General features: G+C 47.0%; 1 protein-coding gene across 1 annotated transcript in view; it reads left to right on the plus strand.

The window, feature by feature from the left end:
- The window catches only part of TLN2 (talin 2), a 454,454-nt gene extending 438,508 nt beyond the window's left edge, over positions 1–15,946 (plus strand). The window contains exons 55-59 of the mRNA XM_025390086.1: positions 4,874–4,999; positions 7,103–7,165; positions 7,257–7,439; positions 10,245–10,370; positions 11,803–15,946. Of these exons, the coding sequence (XP_025245871.1) occupies positions 4,874–4,999; positions 7,103–7,165; positions 7,257–7,439; positions 10,245–10,370; positions 11,803–11,931 (627 nt within the window). The 3' untranslated portion in view covers positions 11,932–15,946. The remainder of the gene's footprint in view (positions 1–4,873; positions 5,000–7,102; positions 7,166–7,256; positions 7,440–10,244; positions 10,371–11,802) is intronic.
- Positions 15,947–18,357: the final 2,411 nt, after the last annotated feature.

Here is an 18,357-nt window from a genome sequence, read left to right on the forward strand (position 1 = left end):
CTCTTGGTAAAATGCCACTGTGTTTACATTTGTATGTCCATGTATGACTAAATGTCACAAACTGTGAATTCTAGTTGAGGGATGCAAGTAGAGTGTACAATTAACAACCCACGGCCTTAAACGGGGCAGGAAGCTGCTCATAGCTGTGTGTGCATCTGTCCACTATGGCTCAGGAGTGGATGCTAATGATACGGATGCTTACTCTACGTATTTCTCCTTCTCCAACCTTGTGCATTGTGCTCTGGCTGAACTCTGGAACTTGGGAAACTCGTTTTGAATGGATATATTCATTCAGCAAATGTTGATCATCACATGGGCTCCTCCGCCTGATTTTGTGCTAGAGAAACATAGGTTGAATAAAACACAATCTTGCCCTGGAGGGGATCACAGGCTGGTAGGATTAAGTTAACTGGTGTTTGTTTTCCTGAGTCCAGGCCAGCATTTCCTACAGAGTAGTGTGTAACCACCTCTGTAAGAAATACAGAGTCCTGGCTCCCACCTCAGACCTACCAAAACAGCGTCTGCATCTTTACACCAGATTCTCAGGTGATTCTGCAGCGAGGGCTATCCATTTGTTTGGTTTTTGAGGGTACGTAATAGGTATATATATTTATGGGATACATGAGATGTGTTGATACAGGCATTAGCTTGTTCTCACACCACTAAAATAGACATACCCAGGACTGGGTGATAAAGAAAAGGTTTATTGGACTCACAGTTCCACATGGCTGGGGAGGCCTCACAATCATGGTGGAAAGTGAAGGGGAAGCAAGATACGTCTCATATGGTGGCATAAGACTTATTCACTATCACAAGAACAGCTAAGGAAAGACCCGCCCCCATGATTCAGTTACCTCCCACCAGGTCCCTCCCATGACACGTGGGGATTCTGGGAGCTACAATTCAAGATGAGATTTGGGTGGGGACACAGCCAAGCTATATCAGGCATGCAGTGTGAAATAAGGACATCATGGAGAATGGGGTATCCATCCCCTCAAGCATTTATCCTTTGTGTTATAAACAATCCAATTACACTATTCTAATTACTTTAAATTGTACAATTAAGTTATTGACTATAGTCACCCTGTTGTGCTATCACATAGTAGGCCTTATTCTATTTTTTTGTGCTGATGAACCATCCCTACCTCCCAGCCCCTCACTGCCCTTCCCAGCCTCTGAGAACCATTCTTCTATGTCCATGAGTTCAATTGTTTTGATTTTTAGATCCCACAAATAAGTGGGAACATGCAATGTGTGTCTTTCTGTGCCTGGCTTATTTCACTTAACATAAGGATCTCCAGTTCTAGCCATGTGGTTGCAAATGGCAGGATCTCATTCTTTTTTGTGGCTAAAGACTATCCTGGTTTAATGAAACTATTATTCTGTTTAATGAAACTATTTTCTGAAGTTCCTTGCTTTAGCTTGATGCCAGTAGTTCTAAAGAAATATAAATAGCCACATGCACAGGATTAGTCATAATGTTTAAAAGATTTTAGTGGGTCTTTACATGATCCAATTGCTGAAAGAATGAAAAAGCCAGAAGTGAGGATTCCATTGTCCCCTCTGTAAACCAGAGGGGCAGATCTGAAGGACCCTGGTCAGGTCAGTAACGTCTCAGCTAAAGAGGACCTTAAGATGCCAGTGAACTGAGCCTCTCTGGTGAAGAGGTGGGAATGAGAGCTCCGTGAGAGGGGCCCAGCCTCCACATTCTTCCCCAGAGTCACTGTGCACCACGTTGCTCCTCTTAGTCTCCCAGTCTCTCAGCTGCAGTGGGGACTGTTCCATTAACAAATTCTGCATTTTCATTGTGATTCTTTTATCTAGGAAAGTGCTTTGAAGACCAAGCGAATTCTGTTTCTCTCCTTGTGATGTGGTTAAATGTGTGTCCTTCCTACCTTCTCGCTTATTCCATTCTGCATGCTGCTGGGAGCTGGAACTGATGGGGCACCTGGGTTTTTGACCACGTCTCCTTGGCTTGGGGAGATCTCATTTTCTCTAAGGCTAGAAGTTGTATGGTATGAGGACACATTAAGTATTGGTGTCTGATTTCAGCAGTAGAGATAGGGTGGGCAGTGCATCTTAGTCATAAAACTGGCATACAGGAAAAATAGGGACCAGCAGTCAGAAGGCAGGTCTCATCAGGATACTCTGCCCAAACTGTAGCATCTAACATTAGCCCTCCATCCCTGTGCCATCCCAGTCAGCCTTTCTAGGGAGAATCTCTAATACTTTCTAATCAGAGCAAATGTCTCCCAGAGATAAGGCCTTCTGCCGTGTCCGTTTTAAAGCATAGTGATGTTACGGAAAGAAAAATAAAAACTCATCAAAGAGCATTACAATAGTTGCCATCACCAGAAAAATCTGTGGGTGTCAAAAATATTTCCAAGTTGAATATTACAAGCATGTATTTTAAAAAAAAAAAACCTCCCAGGCAGCGGAAGATGTGGGAGAGGCTCTTAAAAATCCCTTGCAATGAGATTATCTTATCAGATCTACCCCTGCTAAAGACTTAGCGCTTAATTTTAAGGAAATTGCATTTTTTAAAATCTTAAAATTTGGGAAACCGAAAATCTGACAGAGTATTCCACACTGTAAAGTGGACTCGGGCTTGGAACCCGTAGTGTAGTTGAGGCCACCTGCGACAAGAGCATGGGAGACTTCAGGAGCTGCCGTGAAGAGCTCCCACGAGCCTCCGTTTCCTCATCTGCAAAATGAGATGAGGAGTTTGGAGTCAAAAATTCTGTGATTTCCCTAGTGCTTTAATCTGTTATGTGCCTGACATTCTTTGGCAGAATGAATTTCCAGAAAAGCTCTTAATCTCAAGGTTATTAAAATACACATTTTAAATATATATTATTTATATATTTAATATGTATAAATTAGAGCCTACTGTAATTTATTTGTGGACTACACAAGAGTTCCTTCTATGCGAGAGTGTCTTACAGCGGATCATTTCTGTATTTCAGTCACCAAATTCTATACTCCACCAATCCAAAATGAGTCCAGTAGAACTAAATTCATTTCTGTCCTAAATACTCTTAGAGCAAGACTTGGTCAGCGTTAAGAAACAGTGCACAAGTTCTGTCTCAGAACTTCTGAAATGCCGCCATCATTCAGATCCACTAGCAGTGCAAAAGAAAAAGGATTAGCACCTTTCATGGTTCAAGATATGGCGTTAAGAATGGAGAACTGGAGAAGAATTGTATCCCTCCTGTCTGACGTTTCACACGGGAGCGTTAGCAAGCTGACTTTGAACCTCTGGCACAAACCATTCCTCACAGATACCCTAAGGGGCGGCTTCGGCTAGTTACAGTGCCTTATTTTGGAGTCAGATTTAGGTTTGATTCTGGTTTAGATTCTTCATGCTGCCACATCACCTTGGTCCAATAATCTACCTTCCTGAGCCTGGGTTTTCTCACTGTAAAAATAAGGATAAAGATAATTCCAATACTAGATTTTTTTTTTTTTTTTGGTGAGAAGTCATTGTATGTAGAAGTGCCTAACAAAATACTTGGTACACAGTAGGCACTCTTAAAAATGTATTACTGTTGGCACAAAGTGTGAATGTCTGTAATGCCACTGAATTGTACACTTAAAATTGGATAAAAGGGTAAGTTTTGTGTTACATATATTTTACCACACATACAAAGAGAATATTACTGGTCCTGGCCATCATCTCTCAATGCCTGAAAGGTACCAGCCACATCTTCAACACTGTGTGACCTGAGGGCAGCTTAACCAAATTGACCTTGAGTCATGGAATATTACCACACAGGTCTAATCTGACCACCCCACCCCCCGCCCCCCACAAAACTGTGGTGCTCCAACCCATGCAGCCTGGGACCACAGTCTTTATACTTGTCCCACTTCTCCAAAGCTTCTCTTCAACTTCCTGAGTTGTTTTAGCAGCAAAGGAGATGGTGGTGAATTTAGAGCAGAGCCCTAACGGTCTGATAACACCTACACAATAGTGTCCAATGTTCTCCCCAAGGTGGAGCCCGTGCCTCGGGTGTCCAGGGGACAGAACAAGCTCCACCTTGATGTCGTGTTGCCCTGGTTTCTTTTTCACCACTGGGCAGTCTGTGCTTGGTCTATAACTGTCTCAGTGCTCAGCCACAGAAATGCCAGTGCTGTTTGGCTTTCATTTTTACCCAGGAAAAAGATGACTTTTGAGAACTGATACCCATCTTTCCTTTTTTGTTTTTAAAGTCCATTTTTGAGGCTTAGGCTCTGGAAGAGAGTGAGTGCTATGATACACTGTTTTGATTTTATTGTTTTGGTTTTGGTTATTGATGTTGCTAAAACCATTTGAGTGTATTTTATTCACAGTGAATGTATATCTTTAAAGATTCTGTTCCAGAAAATGAGTCTGTCTTTGAATTTCCCGATTTCAAATTTCTGTGGGATGTCACGCTAACAGCTTTTTCCTTTTGGAGTCAGGGGGAAGGGGCTGCAGGTGGAGAGGCAGCCTGACCTTTCTATCCTGGTGTTGCTGTTGTACAACAATGTCAGTGTATTAATACTTAACGTTAAGTGAAAGGGTAAATTTTGTGTTATATATATTGTACCACACATACAAAGAAAAGTATTGCTGTGTCTGGCCATTGTCTTTTAATACCTGAAAGGTACCAGCCACATCTTCAACACTGTGTGACCTGAGGGTGGCTTAACCAAATTGACGTAGAGTCCTGGAAGTTAGCACAGGGGACCTGTAGTCTGCTTCTTGTTAAGGAACCATCCCATTTCAGGTGTGGTTTGTCAACAAAAAACAATAGGCAGGTGAAGAGCCAGGTGACCCGGCAGTAAGTAGTTTGGAAGAAAGAGCGCTTTGTGGATATGAATTGCATGTGATGCTGTTTTCTTTTGGTTATAGCAAGCAGATGAGACCCTGGACTTTGAGGAACAGATCTTGGAAGCTGCTAAATCCATTGCTGCTGCCACAAGCGCCCTGGTCAAATCGGCCTCAGCAGCCCAGAGGGAGCTGGTGGCCCAAGGAAAGGTGGGTAAAGCTGCTGACCACATGGGGGACACTCATGCCTCTGAGGGCCCAGGAAAAGAGCTACAAGCCTTTGTCCTGTCCAAGGAAACACATGCAATACCTTCCCTCCCTGAATTGCCACTCTCTGTGCTGACCAACTGAAAACTACAGAATTCAGACCAACAGAATAAGAGGTTTGGCTTCTGGGCCTCTCATCTGCTTCTTGTTAAGGAAAGCATCCCATTCCAGGCAGTGATTGGGGCCTGAATGAGACATTTATATTCCCACTGTACATTAGGCTACGTAAAGATGTAAACTGTCATATTTTCCTGGTGGGCCGCTCTAGAAGCACCGCAGTCGGCGGCTTTTATGATACCACTTTCCAGCTCCAAAGGGCTGCGTTTGTTTTCAGGACTGGAGAGCTGAATACTGGCCAACTTTGCAGTTAGCACTTTCCTAAGTCTGCTGGTGAAAGGGCCAGTCGGATTTTAATTCTGCAGTTTCTTCAGCTTTATCTTTAGTCACCCATTTGATCTACTTTAGCATAAAAGTATAGTTGTTTTTCGAGGATTCAAAAGGTTATTAGTACATTAGTAATTCTGGATATGGAACAGTCTTCTGATTTAACATATTCCATGTGTCTTGTGATTTACATACACATGGAACCATCCTATCCACACTGGCTTTCAGAGAGCCTCTCAAATGGAGAGGCCCCACAGAAACCTGACCAGTCGTGGGTTTGGAAAATGTGGTCAGCATCATTGTCATTCATTTCTGTTTGATATTAAAAGGCCTTTGCTGTCAGCGTACAGATAGGTGGAGGCAAGTTGTGTCTTGACTCGAGAACTCACACTACAGACAGGAAGGTTGTGCCTGACCGTAGGCCATGCATCTTCTTCCAGGAAGTCTTTTGTGAGCTCAGCCACAGCTTAGTCCAGTCTACATACCTTGAATTCTCTTTCTAAACCATTGTGTTGTATGTTATTCAGTATTGGTCCGTGTCTGTCTCCCCACCTGGCACATAAGCTGTTCTCTCCATCCTTCCTGTTGATCCCCTGTAGAGCCAGCATTCTGCCAACCTTGTCCTTCCTGTACTCAGCAAGTTCTTGTTGGCTGGTCAACATGTAAAGACCACAAATGTGTCATTGAACAGAACATCCTATGTCAAAAAAAAATCCTGGTTATTTCAACATTCATAAAGGGCTATGTGTCCAACACGTTGCTTAGATACTAGAGAATCCAACTTGGATATGGCAGAGTCCCTAACTGCCCTCCAAGGAACTTGTGTTCAAGCATTTAAAAAGTTGGTGACGGAGGTTCAGCCAGACTTGGGTGAACTATAGGATTATAGGCAGGACCTTGGAGTTTTACCTGACATTCAGCAAGCCCTGATATGACCCTGTCATTGTTTACACACCCCCAATTTCATATTCAAATTGAGATACTCATCTCTTACCTCATCAGGCACGTCCCACAAGCTTGAACGTATTTCCTACTGTCGCTTCTCTCTCTAGCTGTGGACAGAAAATGTTCTACTTGCTGCTGTGATTTCTAAATAGAAACAGAGATCCGTATTTCTTCCAGCCTCTTATTTCTCTCCCACCCCTGACAAAATGGTATTTCCTTAAGACCAGGGTCTGCACTCAATTGTACCAGAGGGAGGTACACCACACTTTTTTAACATCATCTGCCAGAAACACAGTGTGGTTTTCAGGGTCAGTAATTGGGAGAGATTTAGATTTCCCTTAGACGATGAAAAAAGGAGGCCTAGTGGCTACCGCATTTGAAATGAAGAAAGCTCGGCAGAGGAGTAAGTGTAGAAAGACAGCCCCAGGCCATCATTCCTGAGACGTTTCCCAGAAATGCAGTACCTGGCAGCTAAATGGAGCCATTCTTAGCATTTCCCATTTCCTCTTGGTGGCGAAACTTGCTGGGATGTGCTATGCAATCTTGGCATGGCCTGCGTCCCACATGAGAAAGGTTGCTCCCTTCTTAGGCCTGTGCTGTTGGCAGGAGGCACCAAGTGGGGTGCACGTCTGGTTCCTGAGCAAGGTGTGGGGACGAGGGGCTGTGACCACTGGGGCTGCCTGCCCTCATGGCCAATTTCCCGACTCTCTTCTCTAGGTGGGCTCCATCCCTGCCAATGCTGCAGACGACGGACAGTGGTCACAGGGGCTGATTTCTGCTGTGAGTTGCCTTCTCCTTCCTCCCAGTTTGCTTTTTGGGTCCCCTGAGGGAGGTTTGGGCCTTGGGTCACTTCTCTGTTGACTGTCCCCAGGCCCGGATGGTGGCGGCTGCGACCAGCAGTCTCTGTGAGGCGGCCAATGCCTCTGTTCAGGGACACGCCAGTGAGGAGAAGCTCATCTCATCTGCCAAGCAGGTCGCCGCTTCCACGGCTCAGCTGCTGGTGGCCTGCAAGGTGAAGGCCGACCAGGATTCAGAGGCCATGAGGCGGCTACAGGTAATGGTCACTGATGCTGGTGGGAAAATACTCCTGTTGGAGCGGGTAAGTGTCACCAAAGGGGACAAGCCTCACTTCCTTGGCATGCCCCACCAGGCCTTCCATCAGCCAGCTCTGTCCACATTGCAGCCTCATCTACTGCGTGCGTCCATGCATCCTCCACTGTTGCCCCGCCAAGCTGCCATTCTCCGCGTGTGCCTTCTGGTCTCATGCCCTGGGGCCCTGCTCCTCACCAACCCAACCCAGCAGACCCCTACTTGTCCTTTGTGACTCATCTTCAAAGTCCTCTGTTCTGGGAAGCCCTCCCTGACTCCCAGTGTCTGGGCAGCTTATCCCTCTTCTGTTGTTTGAGAGCCCCTAGGCAGACCACTCGGGTTCCCATCACATGTTACCACTGCAGGTCTGTCCGTGAGCAGCTTGTGAGCCTCTTAGATGCAGATACCACACCTCTCACATGTTACTAACTCGGTGCCTGCTTCAGAGGAGGCCTTCAGCCAATGTCTGCTACAGAAGGGAGTAAAGGAACTGAGATTATATGAGACTGTGGCTGCTTCCCAGAGCCCAGAGAACATGTTAGGAAGGTAACAATCAAGTCCTTCCCAAAGCAGATACATTTTCCTGATTGCTTGAATTGTAAAAATATTTTAAACACAATAAAAGAAATGCTTAAATGAAAAAAAAATCACACGGCCCCCAACATCTTCATATATCAAACGTTATCATTGTTTTCTGTTCATTTTTATCTACATATAAAATATTGTCCAGTTGTAATCATGGCAAGATACATTCTGCTTTCTTTTCACTTAACATTTTATCATATGTATTTTTTCCTTGAAGATAAGGCTTCATTAACTTCTCTATGCAAAGCTAGCTGGCCCATTCTTCATGAGTTCCATTTTTAATGATTGCATGATATTGCATCAACTGATTACGCCAGAATTTCTCTATACTTTGGACATTTTGTTTCCAATTTTCAAGTTTTTTTATTGTAAGTGTTAAAATGCAGATCGTCTGTATTGCCAAAAGTATGTTTACATCAGTCATGAAGCAAATCATAAATGGCAGAAATGTTTGAATAGTTCTACCAAAGCTCAGAACTCTTGTTTTACTGTAAAAGGCCTAAAGTGCATTTCTGTTGTTTGGGACTCTTGAGTCCCTCTCTGACCCACCTCCCTCACCTTTATTTGATACCTGGGATAAACCCAGGGAAAAATTGAGGAGCTGTGTGTTTGTGAATATGTGATTTCTGGGTCTGGGGCACATTTGTGAGGAAAACATCCTGAGTTAAGAGACCTGGTTCAAGTCCTGCTTCTGCCATTTTTTAGGTGCGTAATCTTATATAAATCACTGAAAACTTTTCAGGGGCTTCATCTGTAAAATGGGGATAGAGCCATCCACACTGACTCTTATGAGGGTCAAATAGGAGAATGGATATGACAGTGCTTTGTTAGGTCCTAAGGATTTACACAGATCGAATGCAGCATCGCTCTTGTTCCCATCATTACCGATTTAACTGGATGCTGCAGTGTTGTGTTTGAGCCCCTTATAAATGACTCAGGAGTTCCCTGGGGCTAGATGGACCTAGGTGCAGATCCCAGATGTAGAACTTGCTAGCTACCAAATCTTAGGTTTCTTAACCTCGGTTTCACATCAGAAAAGCAGGCTAAAGATTTCTGACCTGATAAACCCTCTGGCGAATACGCACATGGTGATTACTTGTCAAATATTAATTGGTTCCCTTCCCATCCTGTGCAAGCCCTCATAGTTTGCATTGGGCACTTGAGTTCACAGACCAGGCTGGGCAGTTAACTTTGAATGAGAAGAACTCTCAGCTTTCTGATGGCAAACCCTCAAGCACAAACCTTCAACCCTGAGGGGGCGCTGGACAAGAAATACGAGAGGTTTAATGAAGCCTTAACCACTTTTAGAAGAAAACTCCAAACCTCAGCTGGCATGTCCCTGGGGACATGCTTCATGAGCATTAAAAATAAGCCAATACAGGCAACAGCCCTTAAGGAAGACCTAAGGAAGACTGAAAAGCTCTTCTTTACCTGTCTCTAGCAATCGCTCCATCTTAAGAGCCTGTGGTGCAAAGCCCAGCTGAGACCCTAAAAGTACGTGCACAAGGCCATAGTTACTGTGAGGCTCCCAGCCCTTCCACACGAGGGTAGCCCTTCATTCCCTCAAAGCCTTCAGTGAGCACCAACTGTGGACAGCCACAGTGCCGCTGCTGGGGATGCAGGGATTCCAGTCACCGTCCCTGCCTTCAAGTTGCTGACTGTCCAGGAGGGGACAGCCAGCCACAAGCATGGTAAAGGCTGCAGTGATGCCGGCACAGCACACTCCAGGCACACACAGGGAGAGGGTGTGGGTAGAGCTAAGGGAGCCAGGCGAAAGTGATGTCTGCGCCAAGTCCTCAAGTATGTGCTAAATCAGATGGAGGCAGGGGAGTGGTTTTCCAGACCAAGGAGGCAGAACTCAGGCTTGCCTCTGTTAACACACATATCACGTTGCTGGAATCATTTATTAAACATTTACATAATTATAATTCCCCTCAAAAATGAGTGTTCCTTGAGGGCCAGGCACTTTGTCTCATCCATCTGTGAGTGACCAGGGAGGTTCCAGTGTTGGTAGACTCCATGGATGGATGGACAGACAGATGGGTACTCGCTGGCTGGAGAACTTCATGTTGTAACTGGATAATCAGTTGACTCACAGTCTCACAAACTGTACCTTCATGTCTATTCTTGCCGGGCCCAAATGGCTGTTTCTAATGATATCATGTATGTTTTGTTCACTCTCCAGGCGGCAGGAAATGCTGTGAAAAGAGCCTCAGACAATCTTGTCCGTGCAGCCCAGAAGGCAGCATTTGGCAAAGCTGATGATGACGATGTTGTAGTGAAAACCAAGTTTGTGGGGGGCATTGCTCAGGTTTGTAATTAAATCAAGAATAGTGTTCACTTCCCGAGGTAGGTGTCAGGTTATAACAGAGAGACAAAAGAACAGTGACTTCAAGATGAAAGTTTATTTCTTCCTCATGTACCAGAGATGGTGTGGTGTTTCCTTCGTGTCTGAGAGCCAGGTCCGTCTGCCTTGCTATTTCACCATCCCTGAGATGTTACCTTTGGCCATGTGGTCCATTTGGCTCAGTAGCCCCCTCAGCTTTCCATCCGGCAAGGAGGGGAGGCCATGACCCTAAGCTGCAGGCATTACTTCCTCTCACATATGTTGGTCAGCTCCCTGCACAGGAGGCTGGGCAATGTCGTATTCTTTTTTGAGTAGCATTTGCCTAGATAAAAATCAAGGATTCTATTGTAGAAAAGAAGAAGAACAAAAATGGAGGGCAGCAATATTATTTAAATAAAATACATTTGGAGCTACTGCCCGCTCCAGACACTGGGCTCTGCAGAGAGAGCATGCTTTCCCTCTCCCAGAACTGTTACAAGAGCAGTTGGGATTCTGACTTAGGCAGGATGACATTTTCATGCATGGGAGTGAGGAGAAAGCTCTAGGAAGTCAGGCTTGCACTTTTTGATGTGTGTCCATCTCATAAATCCATTTTAGGGGGCTGTTTTATTTGTCCACACCAGGAGCACTGAAGTTACTCAAGCCCCATGCCTGCCTTAGCTCTTCCTGAAGCACGCCCTGTGTTTGGCTATGCACTGCATGTGTTTTTACCAGAATGTGTTTCTCATGAGAAGTTTCACAGCAAAGGGGCTCTGATCAAATAAGGCTGGAGAACACTGCATTCAATAACCCCGCCCTGGTAATGATAGTCATTAGCCTAGGAAAGGCTCTGGAAAGCCAGGAAAGGAACTGACTTTGCTTTTTTGAACACAACTTTCCCTTTTCACATAATACCTGTTAGCAAATCTTCCTCAGATCACACCTTAAAAGCATGAAATAAGCATTTGAGGGCCATCTGGTGGTTCAGGGTTCCGCTTTAGCTTTGCCCATACCTGGACCAGGTCTTCCTCCACTGGCTGGGTGACTCCAGACAAGTGGACCTACATCGCTCAGCTTCAGATTTCTTCTTGGAAAAACAAGACTTTCAACTGGGCGTGCTTCACAGAGCAGCCACTTCAGTGAAGAGTATTTGCACCAGAGCCTGGTACATAGGAAGGCTGTAGTGGATGTTTGCTGTTAAATCACCGGGCAGACCGAGCATGTTTTCATGGCTCGGCTGGGTCGTTAGTCTCAAACCCCAAACAGTGACAGAGGCTGGTCTCCAGAGCCAAGACTGTTCCTGATATGCTGCAGTGCCCCATGGTCACGGGAGCCGTGGAGCTCACATGAGCACTGGGGTGTGGGGAGGGTTTTCTAGAAAGTGTTAGGTCCATCCAGCTTGTTGCTTTCTTTCTAGATCATCGCTGCCCAGGAAGAAATGCTAAAGAAAGAGCGAGAACTGGAAGAAGCAAGGAAAAAACTGGCCCAAATCCGTCAGCAGCAGTATAAGTTTTTACCCACCGAGCTGAGGGAAGATGAGGGCTAAGGTGCGCGCCCAGAGGGCGAGTCCCAAGGGATGGCCCTGGCTGAACTGGACAGTGTTCCTGAGACGCTGGGCACTTACCTGGAAACTGCCCACCTCCCCCCGGGGTGAGCCTGGAGCCCTGCGTGCTTGTTCTCACATCTCTGTCCTGTCAGCACCGGCTGCATGATCGTGATGTCACACGGTACAGTGTCCTACCCACAGCTCCTCTGCCGCCTCCCCTCCTGCCTCACTGTGTCTCAGGAGAGAGGGGTGCACGTTTCGTGGACTGTTACCAACAAAGAAAAGTCAGTATTATGTCGTTCTCAGACACGTTTGCTTTTGTTGGTCCTTCTCTTAGGCCTGCTCCTGGACCTCTTTGTGATACCGTAATAGGGAAAAAAATCATTGATGTCATAGAATATTCTTCTTCCTCTCAGGAGAAGACGGAAGCTGGAGTTGGACATGGTTCATAACAGCCAGAAACAAACCCGTGTGGACTCCGGGAGGGTGACTGAGGTCCTCCTTCCATGTCTTGAGCACTGGCTCACCCAGGGGGTGAAAAATTCCCGCTCCTGTTTGCACGCTTTCTTGCCTCCGTGTGTAAGCTCCTTGTACAACCTAGACCCATGTTGTATTTTGTGGCTCAGAAAACTGAACAATTATTTTTTCCCTCCATAGTCCAAAGGGCAGAGTTGTGGGAGGCCGTCCGGGCTTGGTGAGCAGGGGCTATAATAAAATCTGTGGGCTCCTTCCTCTGCAGAGGCTGTTTCAGTTCATACAGAGTCATCCACACAAACCCACGGCTCCCATTTGACAGTCAGTGGAACGCTCGTCTCCTGAGTGTCCAGGGTGGGGATTCTGCTGGCATAAAGAGCTTCCTCAGTGAGTCATCTTTAGGTCCCACGCTGGTTTCTATGCCTTCAGAATGGCCACAAGCCCGGATTGGAAAGCATCTGCTTACAAACCTATCACCTGCCCTCCAACCCAAGACGCCTTTTTTTCTGTCTTGATATTTAGAAAATCTAAATGCATCCTAAAATCAATGTGAACCTTTAACAAGATAGTTTTACTTTTTATCACATAAGTGAAGACATAAGATTTTTTCAGAGTTCATTTTCTGGATGTCACACGTCCACAATTTTGTATCTTTCCCCTTTTCTTTTCAGAGCCCTCCCATGGGAGGGGCACCGGAAGACCTTGAATTTACCCTTAATCTGCGCCTTTAGCCAAGGCAGTGCATGGAAGATGAATGGCTTGACAGAGTCTAACGCCAGGGAGCAAGAGTGTCTGAAAGAATTCACAGTGGGGGAGGTAAAAGTTAACGGAAGTACATGATTTACAAAACTGGTAACAGTTAAAGGCACTCACCCTCTGCCTCTCTTTCTGGTGTGCTGTCGTGTCTCAGACTCCATCCACACTATAGTTTCAAAGTTCCACCGACGGGGGAAAGTGGGTGCTTTGGTCCTTCAAAGATGTCACCTTTTGACCTTGCCTGATGATCTTGTTTCACCAGATTCTAGCCCATGTCATGGTTTTAAAATATATAAACTTCTGACAGCTTCCCGTAAGTTACTTGTAAGTGCTTGCACGTATTAGAATTTTTTTTTCAGACCAGTGAAGTTAGAGAAAAGACACTGTAAAGGAAAAGCAAGTGAGAGAGTGTGTAGGACACTGACAGTGTGTGGGTACCAGTTCTGAAGAGGAGGGGAGCTGCTAGAGCCCTAGCCTCTTGGGGAAAAGCTGGCACACCCTTGGCTCACCCTCTTTAAGTGGAGCTGATCCAACACCTTATGCCTGCCCTGGCTGGACACTGAGAGGAGGGGCACACGTGCTTCCAGAGACCCTCAGAAGTCAGACCCCAATGCTCAGAGTCACCATGTGTTAATGGCCTCCTGTAACAGGGCTCTGGGGAGCCCCTCTGTGGCCCAGCCCACCCCACCCTCTGCTCTTCTATGCTATGCCCAGGGCAGCTGCCCTCTTCCGCCTGTCCCCCGTCACATCCTGGAACCCCAGGACCGAGGCAGGGGCAGGCGGTGAGTTCTCCCACCCTGCCTCAGAGTCGTTTAAAACCTTTACTGCATTTGATACCAGAAAAACCTCCAGAGACAAACCAAATGCAAAGGCCTGTCCTTTACAACTCTAAAGAACAGGCGTCGAAGAAAGTTTATTTTTGTAGGAGCTGTATAAATACTCACCTTTCTGGAGTCGTCCAGTGCTGGGAGCTCTGGGGAGTTTGGTTCTCAGTTATCACCTGGTGTGGTCCCAGTTTCTCATCTGTCCTTTCCTCATCCACCCTGCTTATGTGTATGTGAATGGCCTCGTGGCCGGCGTGGTGGTTTCTCAGTTCATAAGATGGTTGAAGGGCCATGCCTTGTCTGGGTGTTATTTAATAAGCATTACCACAGTGTCCTCAGATGGCACTGAGGGGGCCTTCTGGTTCTTCAAAGGAAAATCAGTAACACAGGCATGAGTTCATTTGGGAGTGTGAACTTCCAGAGCATCTAGTAAGGGAGTGGTGTTGGCGTAAAAATGGTCCCAGGTCTGGAGCACAGAAATGTGTCTCTGTGAAGAGGGAGCAGCTGTGTGGATGTGTTTCTTCTCACGCCCCTCTGCTCCTTGAGGGCTTTTTGAATCCTTGGGCTGATTTTTTGTGCCAGAAATTGCTGTTCCTGATGGCCAAAAGGGGAACCTGAAGTGGATTTCAGAACTGCCCAGTGACTTGAAAATTTGGATTTTACTTGGTTCTGCCTTTCAGAAGTCTTTAGATAGGGAAGCTAAGGTCATGTTTGGTGAAATGAACAGCCCTTGTTTAAATTTTGCCGGTGTCCAGCCAGCTGTGGCCCTGGCCGTCTGTGCAGGCAGGTTCCTCAATTCCTGGTTGGCCCTGCAGTGGGTTATCGCAGTCCCTCCAGGTCGGCTGCAGAGGCAGCTGCCCAGCCTGCAATCTGTGCATGGGCCTTAAGAAGTGAGCTGCCTGTAGCCTCATGGCACACGCTTTTATCAGGGAAAACCCTTTGAGCTTCTCCTGGGTCTCACCTGCTTGCTTTCCGGCTGTCTTAGTCAGTACATTCACAGGCAATTAAAGCCTGTTCCTAATTCATCAAAAATTATAACCAAAATTCACCATAGCCTGAGAGTAAACCCCACCTCCAAAGTGATGCCAAGGCCAGCAACACCTCACGAAGCAACCAGACACAGGTCAGAAGTGGTGAGCAAGCCATGGGCTCTGCTCCTGGGGAACTCGCAGGCTGCTCCCTGAGGAGCCTTGGTTTCCTCCCTGGCAGGTAGTCGCCAGAATCTTCTCTCCCAGCTTTCAGGTTCTGGGCTCCAGAAAGGCTTCTGGGATTCTGGCCTTAAGACCCCCAGCAGAGACTATCTGCATGTTCCATTCTCAGATTCCTGAAGGAAAGGGACCCTCCGTTGACCGAGGGGCTGGCTGCTTCTGAGACTTACCAAACCCAAGAAATTTGGAGACGTTCACCTCAGGCTAAAAGGCAGTGGTCCCCAGAGTTCAGAAAGCAAAAGACCTTGACAACTGTGCTAGTAGTGGCTCTGGTCCTCTCTCTCCACAGTGCTGGCCTCTGCTGGGGAAGGCATCTTTCCCAAAGGTATCCCCAAGTACCATGTTGAAAATGTCCTCAGTCTGTTGCTCCATCTTTCTGAGCCTGTGCTTGGTATGTTATGTTTATGGTCATTACGGATGACTGTGTGCAGAGCTTCGGTTTTTTCTTTTTAAGCTACAAAGAAGAACTATTTCTTCTCAATAAAAAAGGTTTGGATTCGGCCTCTTCCTCTGAGCCCACCTCCCAGCCCTCCAGGGAGCATCAATGTACCTGAGTCACTTTATCTGCATCTCTTCATCCCACAAAACACGAGGCTGGGTCTCATTCAGCTGCCTCTCACCAGCCTTCAAGATCCAGAAGAAAACAGGAACGTTCAGCTCTGCCCTGTGTCCTGTCTAATCACATACATTAATTTATCTAACCACATAAGTTATTTTTTTTATTTGCCAGAAATAAACCTTTAAAGGAACAAACCTGTGTGGAGGACTCATGGGAACGGGAGGAAGGTGGACAAGAAGGGGGAGGAAACCGTCTTTATCGTGAGAGTAGATTTCCACCTTGAGGACTAGCTCCACAGTTACCAGAGCTATGTCAGGAGAGAGAGAGCACGCACGTGTGTGTGAGTGAGTGACAGACGCGAAGCCACAGGGTGCCAGTGAATTTCATGTAACTTTGCTCACACAAGAGTTAACTTGGAGAAATTCCAGGAGCAGGCGTCCTGGACAAGTAGCTTGGGGACTTTTTGGCTTTACGTACCACCTCTGTCGGAAGACTGCCCAGTTAAATACAGAAGTGCATATGGGATCATCTCCAAACTTGACCCAGGCCCTGACACAGGAAGGTTTAGGTTCACTTCTGACAGCTGAGGCCACAACTGCAATCCCCAGAGGCTGCCAGGCCCTCCTTCCTGTTGGGAGTGGGAACTGCCGGGCCAGAAATCCCTGTTTGTGAGGGGCAGCCAGACTTAGAAAAATGTGAGGCATTTCTAATCTGCAAGAGGGGGTGTCAAAGAATCACCATAGCAACGAAGAGAGTCACTGCTGTGTCTAACAACCAATAAGATAGATTTTTTTTTCAACCCTTAAAAGGATGATTTAGGATTTCTAAGCCAGTTGATAATGAAGGTTTTTATATCTTTGACTTAACAAGAACAACAAAAATGAGGTTGGGGCTGACCATACCCACAGCGAAGGTGGGAAGCCTGAGCCAACCAGAAAGGGGTAAGAGGACTCAGCGAGTCTCCTGTGTGTCAGATCGGTGCTGCTGGACAGCTGGAGCCCAGCCCCTGGCAGCCGTGCGGAAGGTGGTGTGACCATTTTGCAGGACGGCACACCAAGACTCATGCAGAAGTGGTCATGTCTGTAGGAATTCAGATCCTCTGCACAGGCAGCTCAGTCAGGCTGCCCTATCAACTCAGACCTTAACTTGGACGTGCCCCGGCCCCTGCTGTGTATAGGACGCTGGGGATCCGGGCCTACTTCCCGGAGGAGGTCACAGTCCAGGGAGGGCAAACATTGACCCATGGCCATGGGAGTCAAGGGCAGAGCCCTGAAGCTGGGAAGGATTTCCAAGAGGAGGACATCTGGCCTGACTCCTACTGAATAGGAGTTCCCCAGACAGAGAAGGGACGGGGTGGCACTCCAGGCTGCAGGAACCGCACTTACGTAGACCTGGGTTTCTGAAGAGGCAGTTGCTTAAGGAGGTGAACAATTCGGTGAGGCCGGAGAGGACGGCAGCCAGGAGCACAGCGTGAGGGGCCTTGTGTCAGGGAGGGCACTTCCGGTCCAGTTATCAGATGAATCACTGCAGGAGATCAGGAGAGAGATTCTGTCCAGGGAAAATGCATGATGGAAGCAGGAGATGCACTAACAAAGGTCAGCAACTAGAAAATGAATTCGGTTCCAAGGTAAAAAATTGAGGGCAAGGTGAGCTGGGCCACAGAGCTGCCCAGTGGGAGATGCTGTAGTGGGAGGGGCTGCTGCCAGAGGTAGGATGGGGGAGCGGTGGTCCATCTCTAAGTTAGCTTACACCTACCATGTGCAAGACATTCACCGTTATCACCTTTATTTAATCCTCACAACTATACCCAGTACAATGCATGGGTGCTCTTATCTCCGTTTTAGACAGCAAGGCTGAGGCACAGAGAGGTTAGGTAACTTGCCCAAGGCCACACAGCTAGCAGAACTGGGATCTCCCAACCACTATGTTAAGATCACCCAGCTAGTGAGTGGCAAAGCAAGGACTGAAATTCCAGTTTGTTTTCAACGCTTTTTTTTTTTTTTTTAAACCAACAGCCTAGGGAGAACCTCAGTCTGAGCCTGGCCAGTGGGAAATTAAGCACGCAGACACAGGGAGAGGGAGCTGGGGACAGAGGGAACTGTGTGCATATGGCAGAGCCTGGGATGTGCTGGAGCTCCTGGGCAAGCAGGGACAGTGAGCATGGGGCTGGTGAGGGCTGCAGGGGAGGCCAAGTCTGCACGTGTCTGTGGTAGGGGGAAAGAGGACATCCTGAGGCTCACTGAGCCCGTGCTACCGAGCTTGTTCTGTAACCTACAGTCACAGAGAGCCTTGCTTTACTTTATTCCCACTGAGTGTCTCCAAAATCCTGCTGTATCCTGGGTTTAAAACCACAGTGTTCACAGGTAGCTAGCTATATGGTTCAGAGATATTCTGCCAGGCATTTTTATTTGAACACCCTCCACCCGAAGCAGAGCATAATTGCAGGAGTTTTGCTGCCTGAACTCCGCAAGGTGAGAAACCCCAGCCCAGACCTTCTGTGGCCAGGCTGACCTGGGGGTGGTGGGCGGAAAAGCCTGCCCACGTGGGCTGGCACCTAGGAGGCGCAGTAACAGCCTAAGCTCTTGCAGCCATATTCAGAGTCTCC

Source organism: Theropithecus gelada, chromosome 7a, assembly GCF_003255815.1.
Source record: "Theropithecus gelada isolate Dixy chromosome 7a, Tgel_1.0, whole genome shotgun sequence".
NCBI lineage: Eukaryota > Metazoa > Chordata > Mammalia > Primates > Cercopithecidae > Theropithecus > Theropithecus gelada.